Source organism: Taudactylus pleione, unplaced genomic scaffold (genome assembly GCF_031769625.1).
Source record: "Taudactylus pleione unplaced genomic scaffold, aTauple2 ptg000085l, whole genome shotgun sequence".
Lineage (NCBI taxonomy): Eukaryota > Metazoa > Chordata > Amphibia > Anura > Myobatrachidae > Taudactylus > Taudactylus pleione.
Window position 1 is genome coordinate 2850994 of NW_028284487.1, and position 22739 is coordinate 2873732.

General features: G+C 45.3%; 1 protein-coding gene across 1 annotated transcript; it reads right to left on the bottom strand.

Moving 5' to 3' along the window:
- Window positions 1–9066: 9066 nt before the first annotated feature.
- On the bottom strand, window positions 9067–17143 carry LOC148529653 (cystatin-D-like). The gene is made up of 3 exons (XM_088468410.1): window positions 16890–17143; window positions 9679–9786; window positions 9067–9366 (listed from the first exon to the last, which is right to left on the bottom strand). The coding sequence occupies exons 1-3, from the start codon at window positions 17115–17117 to the stop codon at window positions 9283–9285; spliced, it is 420 nt and encodes a 139-aa protein (XP_088324536.1). The 5' UTR covers window positions 17118–17143; the 3' UTR covers window positions 9067–9282.
- Between the last annotated feature and the right edge of the window lie 5596 nt (window positions 17144–22739).

Below are 22739 nucleotides of genomic sequence, written 5' to 3' on the forward strand. Positions count from 1 at the left end.
GGACTTTTTGTCGCCTTAGGGTATTTTTGGGGGTTGTCTTTACCTGTTCCTGCTGATGTCACCATACACATATCACACCTGTGTGCCTTTTTTTAGGCCCCTTGTATTTTTGCCCTTAGACATTTTGGGGTGCTGGGTTTTATCCGTGTAATGTTTTTTTGGCCCACAAGCTTGTAAGTTTTGGTTTGCTTGTTTTGTGTTTTTTTAGAATGTTGCTTCATTATCGATTTATTAATCCCCAAACTTTTGTCACCCACAGAGGAACAGAGGCGTCGGGAAGAGATAGTGAATTGTGTGGGCCGTATGCGGGAGCAGGTCACCGGGCTTATGCAGGGCCTTGACCATCTGTTGGTCCTCCTTAGGAATTAGTTTTTTTTTTTTTTTTTTCAAATTGTTTCTTAATAAATCAGTTTTAAATCAAGCTCTGTCTCATGCGTTTGGAGTAAATCCAAGATTCTTTACACTGACATAAGTAGACTCTTCAAGCAAGGTTTGCCACAGAATCTCACTACAGATTGTGTGTTGTATTTTGAATGCAAACAGGCACAAGAAACACCTCCCAGTACCAATGTCATTTTCCTTTTTTGTGGTGGTCAACATGATAGATTACACCATTTTTCAGGTTCCTATTTGGTGGCCAAACTGCTTCGGACAATCTTACGAAGGCAACTGATTGTACACGATTCTTTGTTGTGTTGGTTAGTACCCCGAAAACATATTAAATTTTAGCTCCACTTGCTTCATTACTGGGTTACCCCTTAGGTAAAATTAACGTTTGGGAGTTTGTTTACACTTGCTTCTAACGTGCCCAAAAAGGAAACAAATTACACTCTCCAAATATTTATTCACAACAGAAATCAAAATACAAAGTGGTTACTCACAAACAAAACACACAGTGATAATCAGAAAAACACCACATACCAAAAACACTAAACAAACACACAACAAATCAAGAACTGGTTGACGAAGGTCCATGCCCACATGATTTCAAAAATATGGCGTTGTAATATTGGTGTCAGAATATATTCCCGAAGTTTCAACATAAAGGTTTTTGAAGGGTAGCAGGAAGTAGTCATCGTGGGAGTGCCAAAGATTATGCAAACAAACAGAAGATGGTGCAAGAATTAATATAAAAAAAGATGAACGTTAATAAACCGTAACACATTGGGTATACACACTGTTGTTTGGTCAATAATTACCTAAAATATCGGGCCACCACATCATCGCGTATGGCCCCCCCACATACTGACCTCCGACCAACCTCGGGGGGGCCATCCTCAGGTAAGGCATCCTCTGGCTGCATTGGAACACCACTCCTTATGGCGATGTTGTGAAAGATCCCACACAGGACCACAATTTCCGAAACCATATCCGGCAAATACATGAGCTCGCCACCAGAAAAGGCCGATACAGCGCTCCACCACTTGCCTGGTGGCTGTAAGGGCGGTATTAAACTCACTTTGTGAACCTGGTGTGGGAGCCAAATAAGGAGTGAGCAGCCAGGGCATGCAAGGGTATCCACTGTCTCCTGTGAAAAAGAATAGACAACATCAGGATCACTGTGTATCAAGCTTAACATTGTTATGTACTAAAGGTCTACACTTACCCAGAAGCCACGCATCACCAGCTTGTAGGTTGGTTAATTTGTGCCATATCCCTGATTGCCGGATGACAAAGGAGTCATGTGCACTTCCTGGTAATTTTGCATTCAGGGACAGGATCTGGAGGGAGGCATCACATACCACCATTACATTCAGGGAGTGATAGTGTTTCCTGTTTCGAAATATGGCCTCCAGCCGTGCTGGAGGCTGAAGTGGTATGTGAGTACCATCCACAACCCCTATGATGTGTGGGAAGCCAGCTATTTGGTAAAAATTGTCCTTGGCCACACTAAGGGCACCCATATCCAAAGGCATTTGAATAAAATGATGGAGGTGTTTGAAAAGTGCCTCCATCACTGCCCTCAGGATCCGGGAAAAGGAGGATTGTGAGATGCCCGCCACTATTCCCACCGTTGTTTGAAACGATCCTGAGGCACAGAAATGTAACACCGCCATAATTTGCGTAAGTGGTGGTATTGCTGTTGGACTGTCAATTTGCCGCTCAAGATCACTCTCTATTAATGAGAGAGTGTCTTTGATGATTTTGGGAGGAAGACGGTAGCGTCTTAAAACCTCATCATCGGGCATTCCAAAAAGGGTGACATGTGTTCGAAATATCTGGGGCCTTGCACGCCTACGATGCCTATGCCTGGGACGAGATTGAGGTTGGTCGGCTTCCGGGAGCATGGCCAGAACAATCCGCCCAAGATCAACCTGAAATGGCAAGATTGGAATGTAAGGCTTTGGACCCACCCCAAAAGAAAATTAAAAACAACTTAGCTATCCATGGCCTCCTCCCCCTCAATGATTAATTTGAAACCTAAGATTGGGCAAGTTGTGAATTTGTGAAATCTGAATATTTACACAAATAGGTGAGGAGGATGACATGGAAGAGGCTGCTGGGCCCAGTATTCCGGCCAAAGCTGCCAAAAAAAAAAGGCAGCCACATTTCACAAGAAAGGAGATGGAGGTTTTGATCCAGAAGTGTGTGGACATCCTGCCACAGGCAGACAGGAATATGAGTCTAAGCCAGAAGGGGAGAATGTGGGAAGAGGTAGCCGTTGCTGTCAATAGGGTGGGTGATTATGTCCGTCTAGCCCGGGATGTCAAACGGCGGTAAGTAAACACTTGCCCCCCCTAAAAACAAACACCATTTTAAACAAAAGGATAATGGCTTCCATTTTTTCCCACAGATGGGGCACTTCAAATATCGTCTAAAGCAAAAACTCGCGGACAGGGCTAGTCATGCAAGGGGGACAGGTGGGGGTCCCACCCCTGTGTCATTGGAGTTGACGGATTTAGAAGAGCTGTCACAGGGGTGTGTGCAGCCTGTGGAGGTGTTTGGCATGTCCAACATGGATACGGACATGCCAGACTTTGCGGCTCCTCATGTTGTCCCAGGTAAATCTTTTGATGTCACCAACTCTGAAATGTTATTGTGCCAATATGTAGATTCTAATGTGAGTCTTTTCTCTTTTTTCCTAACAGAGACACAGGCGGATGAGTCTGCTCCAGAGGGGAGCCTTGGCCGCCGAATTTCTGCTGGCTCGGCAGGGGAGGAACCAGTACATCCGGCTGAGGACCCTGCAGAAGCCAGTCCAGGGCAATCCCCCTCGCAGGCAGTGGCCCTCCTCACAGAACTCAATTTCAAATCGGATTTCCATACGGAGATTCTGCAGAGGATGGACGCCAGTCTGCTACGGGTGGCTGAGGCCCTGGAGCAAAATGCTGCGGCCAACGTGACCATTGGTCAGGCCCTGGCGGAAAATACCAGGGCCAACATCCGCATCGCCAATGCCCTGGAGCAGCTCGTTCGCCAGCACATGGTGGAGCCGACCTCCCTTCCTGCCGGAACATCAGGATCCTCCACCTCTGGCACAACATCAGCCAATCCTCCAAATGTGCCTAGCCCTGTGCCTAGTCCAGAGGCCACAACATCTGCCTCTGGACAGCCCAGCCCGATGACATCCCGGACCCGGTCTGGCGCCCTCCCTCCCCCATCCAAACGGGTGAAAAAACGGTGACAGCAATGGCGACTTTTCCCACAATCCTTCTGTGCTTGGCTCATATTCCTTTCTGGTCAAAACTTCCCTCTCCTTTGTTGTGAAATGTTTTTAATTTTTTGTTGTATGTTTATGTCAACAGTTATGTTGGGCCAATTTGTTTGATTTTGGGACTGATCTTTGCCAAAAAAAGATGTCCCCAAATTTTTCATGAATTCTTTTTTTGTTTGACCAATAAATTGACACCAAAAATCTGACATTGTATTGTGAAATTATTGTACAAATGGGTTACATTTAATCCTGGACCAAAAGGCAAAAACTTGCCAAAAAAAATATAAATTTTTTTTTAAAAAAGGGCTCTTTAAGGAACGTTTAAAAAATCATATAAAGAGGCAAATTCAAGAGGCAAAAATAAAATGGTGAGAAAATTAAAACATGATGACATTATTGTTACAATAGGCCCTAACCACCAAATTGAGGCCAAAATAAACCCCAACAAATGTACGCAAATTGATTGTGTCATCCTGACATTAGCAGCTCTGATTTCCACCTGCGTACGGTTTTGTGCTATCCCAAAAAACTGATTTCAAAACACATACCAAGCCGGTTTTCAATCCAACACTAATTGCTTTTCAGACCTCCTGCGATTAATCGCAACACCATCGTGGAGTCCCGGGACGGAGGAGAAGGCCATCGCCAATGTGGTCGAGTAATCCAGACCCTAAGCTGTGCGAGCATTTTGAAGGGAAAGAGGATCATCCAGTGACGTATGAGTCGGTCCGAACACATTTTACGCTCGCATCTGCTAATGTATGTACGCCCCAAAAACGCCTCGCCACGCCTGCGTTTTTCCATCTCCACCCCCGTCAACACCCAAAAACGCCCTGTTCTGTCAATCACATTTGACATGTCACTTCCTGTACGCTATTTGACGAACGAGACCAAAAAAGCTCGCAATCTGCCGTACGCACATGCGCAGTGTTACACCGACGCATGCGCTGTTATTCAACATCGGAACGCAACGAGCGTACTGCTGTTTGCGAGTGGCTCTGAATGAGGGCCATAGTCGGCAGGATAGTGACATACTGTCATCAGCTTAGCTACCACACATGGTCTGAATACCCATTTACCAGTTGGGTGGTTTTGAATCACCCCCTATCGAACTGTAATATTGTAGATGTCAGTGTCCACCCATTTGTACTATAGTCCAATAGATTACATTGAGGTATTTGGATTTTAGTGAATTGATTGAGTGCTGTCTGGCACCAGTCTCTTCAATAAACCACCAATATCTATTTCATATAGGGTTTAATCATGGTACGAGACGTTTACTGGTGAGACATTCAGCATTGAACTATATTGTGTGGAATGAATATGCCCATAGTGGTTACATAGTATATTTATAAGATTACCACACAATATTTATTACTAGAGAACACTTATTTTATATATTTAGTATTATATTTCGCCATTGTTTTTTTAATTTAAGGACGTAATAAAAGTTATGTTTTATTAATTGTATGGTCACTTGAGTTCATCATGATTAATCCGTGAGTGCCCCGACATAGGAATACTTTGCTTCTTTTGTTCATTTCATGGTTATGTTATATTCCTGGGAGCACCTCCATCCAAAAATAGTTACGTATTGAATTTATGATATCTATATGAATATCAATATGGAATAGGGAAGGATAATCTTCTATAGAGTGGTCTGTGCGGACATTTTCCTTATCTCTTTAAGCTGAGACTTACTCAGCTGGCCAGCCGCCCGGCGCCGTCCATCATCACGACCATCGACCACCGATGGTCACGATGGTAATCCCATCCTGCAACCTCCGTCACAATGCTGGGATTGGAAATGCAGCAGGGGGTGTCATACACCCTGCTGCATTTGCATTATTCCAAGGAGTGATGGAAGAGAGTCAGGTGAGTCCAACATGGCTGCGCCCATACTGTTGTTCTGGAGGGAACTCTGGCGTGCAATTTGTATACCATCATGCTGGGGAGACACATTGTGAGCAAGTTACTCTGGAGATCCATCTCCATGCTAAGCAACAGGACAGTGAGCAAACGGGGCAGGAGTAGGCCTCAGCCGGGAGCGATGTGCTATCAGTGTCCTGCACATACGCCAATCTTTTGGGTAGTACACAAATCATCGGGTTTCATACTGTTCTGAATTAGGTCCTGTATCAGATAAAAAGAAAAACTTACCTAACTTACCTACCATAGGATCAAGCACGGTTGCCAAAATGTAGTGTTCCAATTGCAAGATTTTGCAAACCCTTGAGTCCTAACGAAGTGGAATAAAGAACTTGGGACCTGATTCTGCATGTGCAGAACTGGCCCAGCATCATTGCACGCAGTGCTCCATAAGCCACAGTATGACTGACAGGCTGCGCCCATTTGGGGGCAACGCTGGACAGTATTCTCAAAAATGAGGATGTGTCATCCCCATTTTCTAAGAGTGCCGAGGCCAGTGTCTGCAGATTTACTGGCCTTAGCAGTGTAGATGAGGCGGCCATTTTGAGTATTCTTAGACTTACTCAAATGTCCAATACTGTATCAGTCGCAATGGTGATCTGATGCTGCGTCCTACATCGGATCACCATCGTGAACAGATTGGCAACCTCATTTGCTTTCCACCTGGTTACTACCTCTTGCTTCAGTTGGTGGCATGGCAAATTATACTGTTCTTGCAGCTGTTGCAACCTTCTACATGTGCTTGCTGAATGCCGAGTATGCCCAGGAATTTTATGGGCCATACTCGGCATGTCTTGCATGCATCATTTTTTAAGCAGTTCTGAACCACCAAGTTTTGTGCGTGCAAAACATAATACGTGTTGAAAATCACCCAATTGTAATGCTCGTATAATGTTACTTGTGTTATCAGAAATTACAAATCTTACCCAGTGTTTCCCACAGATTGAAACAGGTATGTCTGTTAGTGAAGTCCGTTATACATAGAGCAGCCTGCCTGTTAATGACCTGGCATTGGGGCAGATGTATTATAGCAGCACTTATCGTGCCGCTATAACGCTTCCTGCTTGGCTTCTTTACTGAGGCGAAGCAGAAAGCACTAACAATGAGATGTATTAACATCTCAACGGCCGGAGCGAAAACTCCCCCCTCCGGCGATCCCCGCTAGAGACCACAGTGCATCAGCTTAGTGCTTATGCACTGTCTCACTCCCGGCCGGCTACACTGAGAATGCGCGGGATCTTGCAAGCATCGTGAGATCCCGCGTGCAGCCCTGGAGCCAACAGCCCTCGCAGCAGGGGCAGCGCTGTCCCTGCTGTGGGGATAGGGCATCACCAGGCCGCAGCTGTCGACAACAATAGCTGCAGCGGGCAGAACGGTCTTGTAGATAGCAGCACCGATAATGACAGGACCATACCCATTTTTCATGCATACAGGGTGTGAAATAAATTCTACTTGAACCACTGGCTGGCTGAACTATAAACAAACCACCAGCAGGTTTTGATGCAAAGCATATCTGAAAGCCTGAGAATGAAGACTATTACTTCAAGTAAAGGAGATGGAGTATTAGGGTTACAATTACTAACCATTGGATTTGAAAAGATGTCAAACTGACCAAAACTGCAAAGTTACTAAAGCCAACCTGGCAGGATTTAGAACACTTGATCGGTTTGAGAACGATGTTGATGAATTGAAGAACTTGATCGTTTGAGACCGATGTTGATGAATTGAAGAGCTTGATCTGTTTGTGACCAATTATGAATATATCGCATGAGATCGATGTTTGAGGATATCGTATAGAACAGTTATTTGGAAATATTGGATGGGACCGATGTTTGGAGATATAGGATGGGACCAATGGAGACAAATAGAAACAAGTCTCTGTGGTAAACTAGACTGGAGTGTTAGATGGAATAGAGCAGGAATGGGAAACCTCTGGTCTGCAGCTAAGTGACGCCGGGTCCCCCCTTCTTCTGCCGGGCCCGATTCTCTTCATGTCAGACCCCAGACTGGAGCCGCCATGTCCGGCCAGAGCATAACGGACTGCAAGACCACCACCCACGAGATCATGGGTCTCTAAGAAGAAGCACCTGGACTGTGAGTAGGCCACATCTTGTGTTAACCCATGTCCAGTGTTTTACCTGGGGCTGTGTGTGGTTATTCCTGAACTGAGTTGTCATTTAGGTTCACATGACATTATTAATAATGTTCTGAACTGACAACCATTTAGGTATGACATCAGTGCTGTTATTCACATTCATTCAGCTCTGTGTTAGAATTTATTCAGGATAACTGTGTTCAGTAAAACATTTCTTCTGTTTGATGTATAACTTGTTTACCTAGATATACTTTATTATTTAATCTGCTTTAGTAATGCTATTGTGTGAGTGTGTAAAATATATGGCACATTTTTAAGATGATACTTTTGTATGGCCCGCAAATGATTTTATAAATATCCAAATGGCCCTTGGCAGAAAAAAGGATCCCCACCCCTGGAATAGAGACTTATAACCAGTTTTTGAACTGGAATCACACGGCCTGGAACTGTTCAGATACAAGTAACCTGGGAGCTCAGCACAGTGCTGTAACTTCAGCAGAAGCAATGCTGTACTGGCAATAGAGGCCAATCATTAAATGGAATTTATAGGGGATGATCCCCAGAGATTGGATACTGGTCTGGGAGCAGCGCTCTGAGTGGAGGGAGATGTCAGGTGACAGAGTCCAACATGGCTGTGCCCATACTGTTGTTTAGGAGGGAACTCTGGTGTGCAGCTTGTGTGCCATCATGTTGGGAAGACACTATGTAAGAGGGAGCCATCTCCATGCTCAGTGACAGAATACTGAGCGGATGGGGTAGGAGCAGCACAGACCGTCCTCAGCACCAGTTGGGAGCAATGTGCAGTGTGAGCGGACCTCTGTGCTATCCGGTAGTGATGCACAGCACGAGCAGACCTCAGCGACGGCCTGGACAGACACCGGATAGTTAAAAAAGTGTTTTTTAGGGTCCGGAGTGTGACTTGTAAATATCGATAACATGCAGATCGGACAGCCATGCAGCTTCTGAGTAAGTCTAAGCTGCCGCAGACACAGCGGGTCTCCGGACATGCAGAGGGTTCTCCTGTTGCAAGCAAGAACGCAGTGGCTAATTTATGCACCCCCAGAACACAGTGTCTAAACAGTCCTGACACGCCTGTGTTTCTTAGCCACAAATGCTAACTGTCACTCACTTTGTGAATGAATCCTCATTGTTAGCGTAATCGCAAAACAATGCTGCGTGTGCGCAGTAGGTTTACACACAAGCGCAATGGCTAACAATTGCTGAATCTGCATGAACATCGCCATTTGTGTGTAAATATGAATCTGGTACATAGTGTAGCAACATCTAAGCCTTGAATTAAATTGTCAGTTATGTTTAGGAAGGCAGCATTAGAATAACATATATAAAACCATTTTTAAGAGTCTATTTTATTCATTAACAGGTTAAGTTTTGTTTATTTCTAGTAGAGCAGTCATTATTGATTAAATCATGAAAGATTATCCTAAGGCTAAACAGTAAAGGAAAAAAGTTTAGCAGAACCAAGTCCTGGGAAGAGGCTAATTTAATAAATGATGCTGGCCAATCCAATGGCCCAAATATCACATTACACATAGCGGGCAAAGTTCATTTAAAACCTCTGTAATTTATGGGAATAGGTAGTAGGCTACACATCTTCACATGTTTTGCTGATGATTTCTGGTTTGAGCTTTGGAAGATTTTCCTTTATATAATAATGACAAATTTCCACCTATAGAGAAAGAGAAGAAAGAACAAAATCAAAGAGAGAATAATTCAGTTAAAGAATGCATACTATTTTTTATTTATTTTTTGTTAAATCCTTTCCCCATAAGTAGCTAAACTGAGAAACTGTATACTGCACCCCAGACCAATAGGTGTTGTTGGCACATTGCATTTTGTGGCTCGACGGGTGGTAGACATTCTACTTCCTCATATCAATAAAAATGTGATAAACCCCTTTAATGTGCAAATGACAGAAAGTAAAAATCGGATATTGAAAGTAAAGAAAAATGATTCTATTGAGCAAATGGAGTACTAGTACCTTCATTCCATCTAAGCCAGGAGATATACAGGTCTTCAAGTCTTCTTCTTTTAGACACCCAGTTGGCTCTATAATCACACTGATTTGATAATTAATCCCATTAACGACCTTGAAATAAATGAAAAAAAAATATATATATATATGAGTAGTTGGTTATGACAACTTATTAAAGTTTACCTTTGCTGGGAAAGAAGTAGGAGCAATGAACTTGCTATATTATTGTAACCCACCCAGTTGCAGGATATTACTTTGCTCTATTATTTGTTAAGATTGTTAGAGACAGATACATTTATTTTATTTTGCCAGCAATTTATGACTATTTTGATGGTTCTGATAATATTTAATAGGCGGTATAGATGACTGGCAAAGAAGAGTGAGTGTTTCTACCCTTTGGTCATGGCAGAAGTTGTAAAGAGTTAGAAAAATTAACTGCTGATAAAAATGATGCCCTCTCACCAGTGTCATAGATGCACAGGAGAGAGTGAGAAGGGGAGGCTGTAGAAAGAGAGAGTGGAGAGGTAAAAGTGGGGAGAAAGTGTTGGTGTGGGGAAAAGGTATGGAGGGAGAGAGGGGTATGGAGAAAATGTTGGGGGGAAGAGAGAGAGTGGGACAAGAGAAGGAAAGATATGGGGTACTGTGCACTATCAACAGTAATGTGGTCAAACCCCGAAAAATGCCACTTTCGGGGGTTTGACTGCATTTCTGATATGCACCAAGCTTCTTATTGCAAAGTGCTGTGATAGGGATCCAATCGGATCCCTCCCAGCACCCCCGGATGTGCATGTGTCGTTCTGTGCATGCACAGAGGGATTTCTGGGTCATAAACCTGGAAGTCCCTCTCTCACAAAGGGCAGCTGTTTTTATGAATACTGGCGTTATTAACACTGGCATGCATGCGATGAATGACGGGATGCATCCCATGCAAAATGCGTTGCTTTATGCATCCTGCCTATGGAGAGAGAGAAGGAAAGGAATGGTGGTGGAGACAGAGAAAAAAAATAAAAGCCAGGCAATGTCAGACATTACAGCTAGTAGTATATAAACCTTGCTTTAATTAGTGGCAGTGGGTATTGTAGCTATACTACAAAGAGAAGATTATATCTGGGATTTCTGTAGGCCTGACTAGTGGTGGTATTCAGAGACCATTAGCCACAGTTTTACATTGGAGAAAGAGGAAATGTACAGCATACTTGCCGACAATCAGCTTCAGCCTTCCGGGAGGGAGCTGATTGTCGGCTAATAGCGGGGGGCGGGGGCGGCCATTGGGGGCAGAGCCGGGGGCGGGGCGGACATTTTGGGTCACACTGGGGGTGGAGCCGCATGATAGCGTCATCGTGACTCCGCCCCCTCTTCACAATGCTGTGATTTTCATCATTGTGAAGCAGGGGGCGGGGCCACGATGACGCGATTCTGCGCGAATCGTGTCACCGAGCCCCCCGCTGCGGGGATTTCTGTTTTTTTCAGGGGGGAGGTGGGGAGGGTGTGAGACTTCCAGGAGGCTTGCCTGCCTTTCCAGGGGGCCGGGAGCGGCACCCGAAAATCGGGAGGCTCCCGGCCAAATCGGGAGGGTAGGCAAGCCTGATGTACAGTCTGACCAGAGTTCCTATGTTTGATAAAAGTTGCTGGATAAAACCTGAAGGTCCAATCCTTTTCTCAACTTACCTCCATTTAAGTATAATAAATCATCTGGTGTTTAATTATTATTTGACATCACACTCATCACAGCAAGGTCATTGCAACAGTACCCTGAGATTGGTAACTCTGTCACTCTGAGGATTGTTCTGCGCCCAGAGATGTTAAAAAGCTCTGTATTTACATTCATGTGTGGTACCCGGCCATAGTGTGGTATCACTTAAGGGGCTCTGTAATTAAAGTGCTGCAGCCAAATAAAACCATTGCTGCAGAAAAACTGATACCCCCCCCCCCCCACCGCACACAACCTCACCCCAGATCCAAAGCTACCAACAGCATCTTTAACTCCAGAGATAGACCTAGAGACAGCAGGGAGAGAAAATACTGCCCGCTACTACTGTTGCCAGAGGAGAACCATTGCTGCAGCAGGTCCTGGGTTTACTTAGCAACCAAGAACTAGCCAGCAGGAGAATAGTTAACTGCACTGGAACTGTGAGATGGTGCACATGCTACAGGTGGGCATTGAAGGGGATCGAGACTGGCTATATAAATGAAGAGAGGAGCCAATAGAGAAAGTTATGTTATGTTGCCAGCAATTTTTCAGGAGATCAGTTTGAGGAGAATACATATGCCCTCCCTAGGGTACCTATCTCAGCATATACAGCACAGCGATTACTCCCCTTAAAATAGAAGCCCCTACTTAAGGAATTGTACTATACTATACAATTTGCCTGGGAAATCTAGACTGAGCAGCAGTGATCATTCTAAGCAACTTTAAGAAATTGGGGTCCTTCTGCACTGTTTCTGGGTCCCATCACATATTATGGGGGGCGAGGACAGGCAGCAGTTGGGACAGTGCTGCGGACAGGTAGCAGTTTGGGTAGAGGGGGATAAAGACAAGCAGCAGTTGGGGTAGATCTAGAGGGTAATAAGGGCAGGCAGTGCTGAGGGTAGGGAAGGGGTAAGAGCAGATAATAGTTGCAACAGTGCTGGGGGCCAAGTAGGGGGTTAGGGGCAGGCAGTGCTAGGGTAGGGAGGTGGCAAAGTTAGATAGCTGGCACAGTACTGGGGGTCAAGAAGGGGGTTATGGGCTCCACGACACACGGCTTCCCTGACACCTGCTTCTGCTGCTTGGATCCGAGGTGCAGGTGCCACATGGACTTGGGGGGTATCGGAGGTACTGCTTGCACTTCTTGTCCAGGGTGCAGGTGCTGCCAGTGCCTGTACGGGGGGGAGGGGGAAATCGGAGGTGCCGCTTGTAATGGGGTGGTTGGGGGTGTAGGTGCTGCCAGTGCCAGTACTGGGGGAGGATCGGAGGTGCCGCCCGTACTGGGGAGGAGATTGGAGGTGCAGTGCCGGGGAGCACATGCTCCAGCTTCCGCCTCTCTGGGTCGGCTCCTCATGCACAGTCCTCCCCTTCTGTGGTGGCGGCTGTGTGCTGTATAATCCAGGCCCCTCGTTGTGTCCTCCAATAGCTAGTGGGCGGCGAGCCCGAGACGGGGCAGGCGTCTTCCTTTTATTGGACGAAGAGACGTTGCCGCCCGAAGCTGATTGGTTTGGGAAGATGCTGGGTTGGCTGCTGTAGCGCGTCCTGCAGGGCCCACTGACTTTTAAAAAGTGAGACCCTCATTGCCTGTAGCGCGTAAATTTGTGATATAGTGCATATTTTGAGATCACTGTGAGGAGTCATTTCTTTGTCATAACCTGTCCCTCGGCTAATTGCTAAGGAGTCAAACGAAAATCTCTGCATTTTCCTTAACGGTAACATCTGTTGAATTTAGTATATTTTGTAGAAACTGAGGCTGTCAGAGATATACACAATGATTGTCATTATTAGGATACCTGCTGCTATTACTTGGATCCTGTTGCAGACATGAAATTAAAAGATACATATCAAGTCTCGCTAAAGACTCCACTCTGTGTAACGCATGTGCCGTAGGGGTTTTTAGGGATTTATGCGCATGCACAGTAGCAAAAAATCCATGAACATCGGCATTGTGTGTGCGTCTGAATCAGGCCCTTGGTACAGTGGCCCTGATTCAGAGCTGGACGCTCTGACAGAGCGCTCGCTCTGAATCAGGGCCATCCTTCTCTTTTTTTAGAGCGGCCTCCTGGCCGCTCGCATAGCTGTGGGTGACCACCCACAGCTATAGCGAGCGGCCAAAAAGATGGTCGCGATGGTCAAGGCCATCGCGACCATCGGGCTTGCGACGAGACCCTTGTGGTAGGGTCTCGTTGCCGCAAGCCCTGGAGTGCTTTCGGCTCTATCACAGCCGAAGGCACTCCCACTGACCATCGACAGCACGCCCCCTTTGGTATGAGACCCATAGCGACGGCTTGGCCGTCGCTATCCGGGTCTCGCGCATGCGCACGACGGAGCTCGGTCCATCGTACGCATGCGCACTGGGCTAACATCGACCCGCTTGCAAGCGCTCAGCGCTCACGAGTCTGAATCAGGCCCAGAATGCAATGTGTAATTGGTTCTTTTTTTCTTTTTGTTTGTAAATTACTAAACTTTTTAATTCTGAAAAATTAAATTTTGCCGTGATAAGAGAGAAAATAGATGAGCTGAGAAGCACAATCAGAGTATACAAAATTCATATTGTGTGAATGTTTTGAACTATATGCAAGAATTTTATTAGAGCGGTGTCTGTGTTCCTTGGAATCTCCAGGATTTAGAATACTTTTTCTGGGATCTTGCAACTAACAACTACCATTTATTATTCATTAAAAGTTATTTATATAGCACTTACACATTCTGCAGTGCTTTGACCGTTCACATCAGCAGCCCCTGCCGCTGCTGGAGCTTGGATGGGGGGGATGCGGCAGATATTTTTTATTGTTGGCCCTAATTATTTAATAGACAAGCTATTGCAAAATAACCAGTCTTTATTATTTATTTTTACAAGTTATTGATACCCCTTTACATCAAAGTCCCAGAACACGCTTCCAACCAGGGACAGACCCCCTTTTACACAGTCAGCACTGACCTGGCTCTCCGGCACAGGTGAGCAGCGCTTCTTACCCTCCCTCCCCCTCCGTGACCCCCTTAGCTTACTCCGCAGTGGTCCGCAGGCACGGCAGTGGATGCTTGGAGATGATGTCATCTCCAAGCGCCACTCAAGCCGCCCAATTGGATGGTATGCGGCACGACCCGGGTCATCGTGACCCAAATTGCGCCGTTTACACTGCAGGGTGACGCGGGAATAACCCGTGCTCAACCATGCAAGCCAGGACCTGGGTTGATCCATTTACATTGACAAAAATCCCGGGTTGATGCGCGTTCACGTGCAATCAACCCAGGATTTTTAAGTCGGTGTAAAAGGGGTATTATATAACGCACACATATTCTGCAGCTCTTTAGAGAGAATATTTAGCCATTCACATCAGTCCCTGTCCCAGTGGAGCTCACAATATATATTGCCTACCACATGCTCACACATGTACACACTAATGGTTAATTTTTTTATCAGTAGCCAATTAACCTACCAGTATATTTTTGGAGTGTGGGATGGAATCGGAGTACCCGGAGGAAATCTAAGCACAGGGAGAATATACAAACTCCACATAGGGCCATAGTGGCCGTAGTTTCTTCTATGTATATAACAAGTATATAGATGGCTAAAATATTTTACACCTGATAAGCAGTATCTAGTGACGTGCGGTGAGGTCAGTGACTAGGGAGACACATGGTAATGAGTCTGAGTGCTGGAAGCCCATCTCATCCATTACTCACTGTACCTCTCCCCTCACTATACTAGGCTTCAGTTTCCATTGATTCTCCTACCTGCATCACTGTGTCTTATCTTACTGAGCTCCGATCTCTAAACACTGCAGTGCACTTCCTGGTGACATGACACATCCAAGGTGTCCATCAGTGCTCAAGGCACACCCCCATACTCAGAGACATGCCTCTACTATCTCTCTTTCTGTGCAGCTTACTGCCTCTTTCTGTGCAGCTTACTGCCTGCTTGCAGAACTGCCCCCAGCTCTGCAAGCAGTGTCTGACTAGAATTGAGGCTGAGCTGTTGCTGCCTCATCTCTCGTTTCCCTGCAGTCCCAGGGCTCCACAAAGCTGGTGAGTGTTAACTATAAAAATTATTACAATAAACGAAGATGTTTATAAGTTATAAATATCTTCTTACTATTCTAACCATTTTTATATCAAGTCTCAGGAGTATGACAGGGGAGGCTCTACCAGTATCATAGTCAGAATCATATCCAGTACCTGCCAGTCTCTGGCAGTATCATATTAGAAACATATAAAGGGACAGCATTAACAGCAAATGTGACGTCAGAATTTTGCTGTCTGTGAAAATGTAAGTTGATTAGAGAAGTGTGGAGCATAACAGTAAAGGGAATTATTCTAGCCAAGTGAGTCTACTATATCTAAAATTCTGTATAACAGTGTTGTGCAAGCAATTTAATTGAGATGGATGCCTATATGTTATAATTATATGATCGTGATGCAAAAAAAATAAAATGTCCTACAGTATTAAGGACAGTAAAACCAACCAGTTTCAGTAGCTACAGTGATGAGCTTTTCAAATAATCAGGATGATGGACATTACCAACAGAACACCAGCTACTGGCTGCTAACTTCACATGGTGGGTCCTTCCATTTGAATGGTTTTCTTAAGGATACTTTGGGTGCAGTTAATGTATGAGGACAATACATTTTGAAAATTACATATTCACATCTGGGCATATTCTCTAACAATTTGATAGCTGAATCATGAACATCCATTGAAAGTAATTCAAACTTGCATCATCTGGCTATACATACCATCCTGTATACTTTTGGTGTTTTAGGAATAGCTAGGAAAGCCTATTCAGGTACCATATAATGAGGGCCATTGGACCGGCTTATAGAGTTCAAAATCGGGACCAGCTAGCTTGTGCTGGTACCCTGACTGTGTGGCTATACTGTACACTGTAAATGATCCTAGTGTTAATATAATGGTATGCAGTCAGTTAGTCGACATTTATAATGTCGACACCAGAATGTCGACAATTATGAAAATGTCAACATAAAATCGTAGTGAAAATATCAACATTAGTATTTAGGTTTTGGGGCTAATGATACCTATAAATGTATTGTCGACATTGTATCAGTGCCGACCTGATTGTCAGCATGATGAACATGTGCACATATTCACTGTCAACATTCTCATAGTCACGGTCGATAAAATATACTGAACTAACTATAATAATATTATAGGTTTGCAAATGGTCCAGCAAAGGCTTCAGAAAGGAGATCGTCCTGCAGTCTCAACCAAAGCTGTGCTATCCCTTCCTATGAGGGAGAATCCACAATAGGGGACACGTCAAGGTTCTAAGCAAAGACCTGATCCTAGAATAGGTATTATGGGAGACTAGTTGATGACACCACATAATGTTGCAGCTTGGTAGACCTGTTTAGGGAATACGGATACTGCTAATACAAACCAGAAATAGAACCAAAAGTATTTTACTTAATTGTTAAGTCTGTATCATCAATTCCCAAATATAAGCATAATAATAATTAACTGAAAATCATTTAGTTACTAGACAGAATAATAGACAAGATATCCTTTTACCTGATAATATGCTTCCAGCACTTGTTTGATCTTGAACCAATACAAACTGTAATTTTTCTCATTATATGTGTTTTCTAAAAGCTTTGTCAGGGTAACCAGTTTCTTTGAGTTCAGTGGTAACGTATGCCACCCTCCAAGGTCCGGAGCAACCTCAGCTTTTACCACCTCCTCAACAGGCACAGAGTAACAACAGGACAATAAGATGCATAATAGCACAGGGAGCATCATATTGTTGTCCTATAATGTGGAATGATAGATCGTTGCACTGCAAGTGTCTCTCTGAAATAAAGGTAACCAAACCTCATAGCCTCACCCTGTTAGCACACCTTTATGACATCAAGGCAGGTAACATTACTCATTGCAAATATTGTATGAGATTTGTAAACAAGCAATGCTTTGTGATTGCAGTTTTTCCAAGCTTACTTGTGCAATTAATTTAAAGCTGCAATAGCATTAGCTGGGCTTTCATAAAATCAACTTTAAAAGGCTGAGAAAATTACAGAGAGCAGGATTTCTTGATGGAGCAAATGTATATGGATTAGACAAGATAAATGTAAGATAGATTGTAATCTTGCGAGCAGGACCCTCTTAAGGGGGTATCCACTACCAGATCTGAAAACGACGTCGTTTGTCAGTTGTGTGATGAGCCTGCACTGAACGAGAAGACGTTCAGTGCAGGGTCATCAATCATCTGGAAACATGCTGAAACTGACGATATCGTCGGGTTGACCAGCATGTTGGAGAGATCATAGATGTCTAAAAGACCAGTGGGCACGCGCATCGCTGGTCATTTTAGACACTTTTGTGAATGATTTGCAAACGATTGAATGATCGTACGATCGTGATCGTTCAATCGTTCCACTTAATCGTGTAGTGGATACCCCCCTGTACCCTTATGTATGTCTTTTCTGTATGTATGTATGTATGTCTTTTACAACTCAGTATAATGTTAATGTTGATTCAAATTGTAAAGCACAACGGAATTTGCTGCGCTATATAAGAAACTGTTAATAAATAAATAAATGATGCGTTAGGTGATTCTGGACTTCTAAAAACACAACAAAAGGAGAACTGAGTGTTTGCACTGAAACAGTAAATATTGTATACTGGCACAGCATTAAATAATGAAATCACAAGATTCATATGTAGTATTGCAGTTTATGCCTATAAAATTCCTGAGATTTAGGGGCCTTTGTATCAAGGTGTTTGATACATCAAATTATGCAAAAACTGCAGTTTCTGCATCATTTTATGTATTGCTCCTATGCAGGGGCGAAACTTGACCAAGGGGGGGCCCCATAGCAAAATTTTCACGGGCCCTCCTAGGTCCCCGTCTCCCCTCCGCACTCCCCTCTCCTCGACTTACCTCTGCTCCGTGGTCGCGTCCTCCTTCAGCGTGTGCTGCGCAGGGCAGGCACACCTCTCACGGTCAACTCCATCTCTCCTCACTGACTAATGCTGGGAGGAGAGCCGACCGTGAGGGCAGATGTGCCTGCCCTGCACAGCACACTGCTGGAGGACGCGACCACAGCTGGCCTGGCGGATTAGGGGCCGGGCCGGGCCCCATAGCAGCCACAACCCTTGCACCTACGGTAGTTACAACAGTGTTATGTACTAAAAGCACAATGCAGCAGATTTCACAGAAATCTCTGGCAAAGTGCTAATTAGCGCTCCAGATCGCAGTCCCCATTATTATCAATGGAGATTATGACCTGACCCTTCTGTATCAAACTCCAAAAAGTAAAGCTTTTCTTAGTTTAGCCCCACGTAGTTGAATGCTTATAGCTGCTTTGAGCTAGGTACAGGAGAGAGATCTTTCGATCTCTCCCCCACAGCCCCTGGCTGGGTCCGGAAGCTGACCCTGGGCCTGATTCACTACAGATCGCTATTGCGATCGCAGCTGCGATTACGCACGCAGGCCCACTGTGAAAATATGCTAATATTTGCAATCGCAATGCCGTCGCAGGCCAACATAAGGACGCCCACTTCCCCTGTCTCACATCTGTAATACTTTGCAAGTCTGCAAAAACATCGGTAACATCGGAACCTCAAGCATAATTACACAAGGTGAGACCTTACTCAGAAATTGCTAACTTTCTTGTACGCAGTATGAGCTCAAGCTGCGTATGCCATCGCAGTGGATAATTTATGCACACCCGCTGTAACGGCGTTCAAACGCACTGGCACTCCTGCGTTTTGCCGACCACCCTCCGTCAACATCCCCAAACACTCTCTTCCTGTCAATCACTCTGCGATTGCACTGTATGGTCTCTGCGACAGCAGTACAATCGCAGTGATACCTTGTGCATTGCGATGCATGCGCAGTACGCAACAATCGGCTGTAATGAATCAGGCCCACTGTGTGAATGCGCAGTGTCTGCTTGACCTGGGGAAGTCTTTCACTTCTGTGACAGGCTTCCACAATTTGCCGGGGACAGCGTTTACTGCAACTGCTGTCCCTGCAAGTGTACATAGCGGGGATATTTTCATTAAAAATGAAAATATCCCCTGCGAGTTGGACCGATAATTGTGGCAGTACCGCGATTATTGAGCCATAGACCTCTTAATGTTTCAAGCATCTGCATTACTGTATATGTTGTTTCTTAGTAGTGAACATAGGCCCTCATTCAGAGCCGTTCGCTATTTGCGGTCGTTCGTTTAAAAACAAGGGGTGGCTATTCAAATGATCCGTACGCACATTGTAGTCTGTTCACACCTCTAAGTCTGAACGAGCGAGCAAAACATACGCTCGTTTATTTGTTCAAAACGCCCCCTGGCCGCTCGCATCCTACGTCATGTCCGCTATTTATTAGATTAATCGAGTACATCGACCAGCGTATGAACTGCTCGCTATTCTTGTGGTTGGTGTTTGCTACCACAAATTTGCGAGCAGTTCTGGCTCTAAAATAACCCAGTGACGTGGTCAATGACGCTGCTGTTTTAAATATACACACCCATAAAACGCCCGTTTTGACCTTTAAGCACGCCTGCGGTCGGATCTCCACTCCCCATTTTCAAGCACCATCCCCTGTTACCACCCACATACGCCTCATTCTGTCACTCAAAATAGCAGGCACTCGCTATATAGCGTACAAACGATTTTCGGCCGCACTGACTGGTTCGCGCATGCGTACTAAAAACCGTACGCATGCGCAGATGTGCAAACATCGCTCGGAACGAGCGTACTGCCGCTAACGAGCGGCTCTGAATGAGGGCCATAATCTTTTTAAGTATTGATTCTTATAGACTTCTACCACTGGCCTCGGGTTTTCTCTAGAGAACTCAGGGCCTGATTCAGCAAGGAACGCAGTTGCTTATACGCACGCAATCGGTCGAGTAATCCATTGCGCATGTGTATGCATCGCAGTGCTCTTGCGCGAACTATCAATTGCGATGGGAACTCAGTTTGCAGAGGCTACGCAGACCTAGAGCAGAGTGATTGACAGGAAGTGCCGTATGTGGGTGGTGACTGGGGTGGTCGGGTGAACGCAGCCGTGCCAGTGCGTTTCAACGCCGTTGCATGGGCGTGCATAAATTAGCCACTGTGATACCAGACACCTTCTGAGGTCTCATAGCGTGCGCAGAAGTTAGCAATTCCTTAACTGTGCGTCTGGGTCCGATGTTACTCAATGTTACCGATTGTTACTCTATGTTGCCCAAGTATGCGGATGTGAGTAAGGGGAAGTGGGCATCCTTATCTCAGGCTGCTTTCGTACTGTGATTGCAAACAATTAAATATCTCGGCTGACATTAGCAATGCAGTTGCATGCGTATCAGCAGAATAGTGATCTATGATGAATCAGGCCCTCAGTTCTCAGCTTTCTCAGACTTTATGAGTTTAACAGTAACATCATTGCACAGACAAACTTAGGGCCTGCTTCAGCAAGGATCGCAAGTACTGATGTTGCATCTCTGCGCATACGTGTGCGTCTCAATGTGCGTGCGCGAACCAGTCATTGCGAACAAGTAAGGAATCGCACGGCATACGCAGTTAGCATGGAAAGACCTCCGATGTTGTTTGACAGGAAGTGCCGTTTGTGGATGTTAGCTGGGGTGGTCATGCGAACGTAGGCGTGCCTGTGCGTTTCAACGGTGTTACAGGGGCATGCATAATTAAGCTTGTGCGGCGGCATACGCAGCCGTACGACTCGATGTACACAATCCTGCGGCAGGTCAGGGCTACCACAGTTGTGCGTATGGGTTCGATGGTTCTCGATGTTACCGTACTGCGTACTGATCAAGCATAAAGTGAAGGGAGGTTTACTGGCTTTATGTAGTGCTGGGTGATTGCATCTTGTGTTGCGATTGCCGTGCGTATGCATTCATTCGCATATTCTCACAGGTACATGCAGTCTCTTACTTGCTATCCTTGCTGAATCAGGCTCTTAATGACAAGTGTGGTACATGAGGTGAAACAGGTGAATCTCACATTGAAATCTTATGCCCTTATGTACTCCTCCAGCACTTTAATTGTTGGCAGGCACAAAATGCAATTGCCAGTGACTCATAGATATACATCAGAGCTTGCATTCACTGGCATTGTGGATTGTAATCTCTCTATCCCTTGACCTGGATTTACCCTTCTTACTCTGTTACCTTGTGTTTTTCTTTCTGTGTAGTTGAACAACAGTTTTTACATTAATAGTACCTGAGCATGCGTCCCTTTCCGTAGAAATCTTCTCTCGGATGTCTCACTAGCCAAACCAGCAGTGCCAGACTTGGAACACTGGGCCCGATTCAGACCCGATTTCAGACTCAATTTGCTCGCTAGCCGCCGATGTTTTTGTTCTGCGCATGCGCATAAGACTCAGTGCGCTTGCGCAAACCAGTCACTGCGATCGGGAAGCGATCGCAGTCAGTACTCAAACGCTCCGCAAGCATGAGTGACAGGACATGCCGTTTGTGGGTGGTGACGGGGGGTGTTCGGGCAAACGAAGGCGTTTCTGTGCGTCTGGTCGCCGTTGCATGGGCATGCATAATTAAGACGCATCATCAGCTTACATAGCAGAAGGTGTCATTACACAGAGAGGCACTCGCAGTGCCTGCGGCAGGGTCAGGTCAACCACAAGCGGTGTGTAAGGGTCCGATGTCAGTCGATGTTACCAATTATTAAGTGGACTTTCTATAAATGATACATGTGACTAACGACACGTGGACATCTTATTTCAGGCTGGTGTGCTTCTAGTTTCTTACCGTGATCGCACGGCAAAACATAGTGGGTGTGCTAATGTTTTGCTAGCGATTGCCGGATTTGCATACTTTCACTGCGGACGGCTGCGTGCGTCCTTGAATTAGCGAGCGGGTCTGAATCAGGCCCACTATCCATCCCAAAATGTTCTGAAGTACAGTTTCACCAAGGGTCCTTTACTCTGAGCACAGCAATATAATGGAAACATTAACTCCTGAATGCTGAACACTTGGACTAAGCCTGGCTCTTCAGAATATTTGTTATCCATGCACAGGCAATTCTATTCTTTTTTCCCTCTTTCATTGGCTCTCAAAGTAATCAATCAATTTAGTTTCCGGTTGATCACATTCACCAATCACTTTCAGTATCCTAAAGTGTGGGGTGCCGGTGCATAGAATACCGGCGCAGGCATTCTGACACGTGTCAGAATCCCGGTTCCAGCATTCCGACCGCCAGCATCACAAAGTTAAGTAGCAGGCTTAGCGTGAGGGTTAGGGGTTAGGCACTTGGGGTGTGGGGGTTACGGTTAGGCACTAGGGGGGAGGGTAGGTTTAGGCACCGGGGAGGGAGGGTTGGGGTTTGGTTAGGATACTTACCTCTCCACGTCAGGATTGTAAATTAGTCAGGATACCGGCATCTGGATTTCGACTGCTGGGATTCCG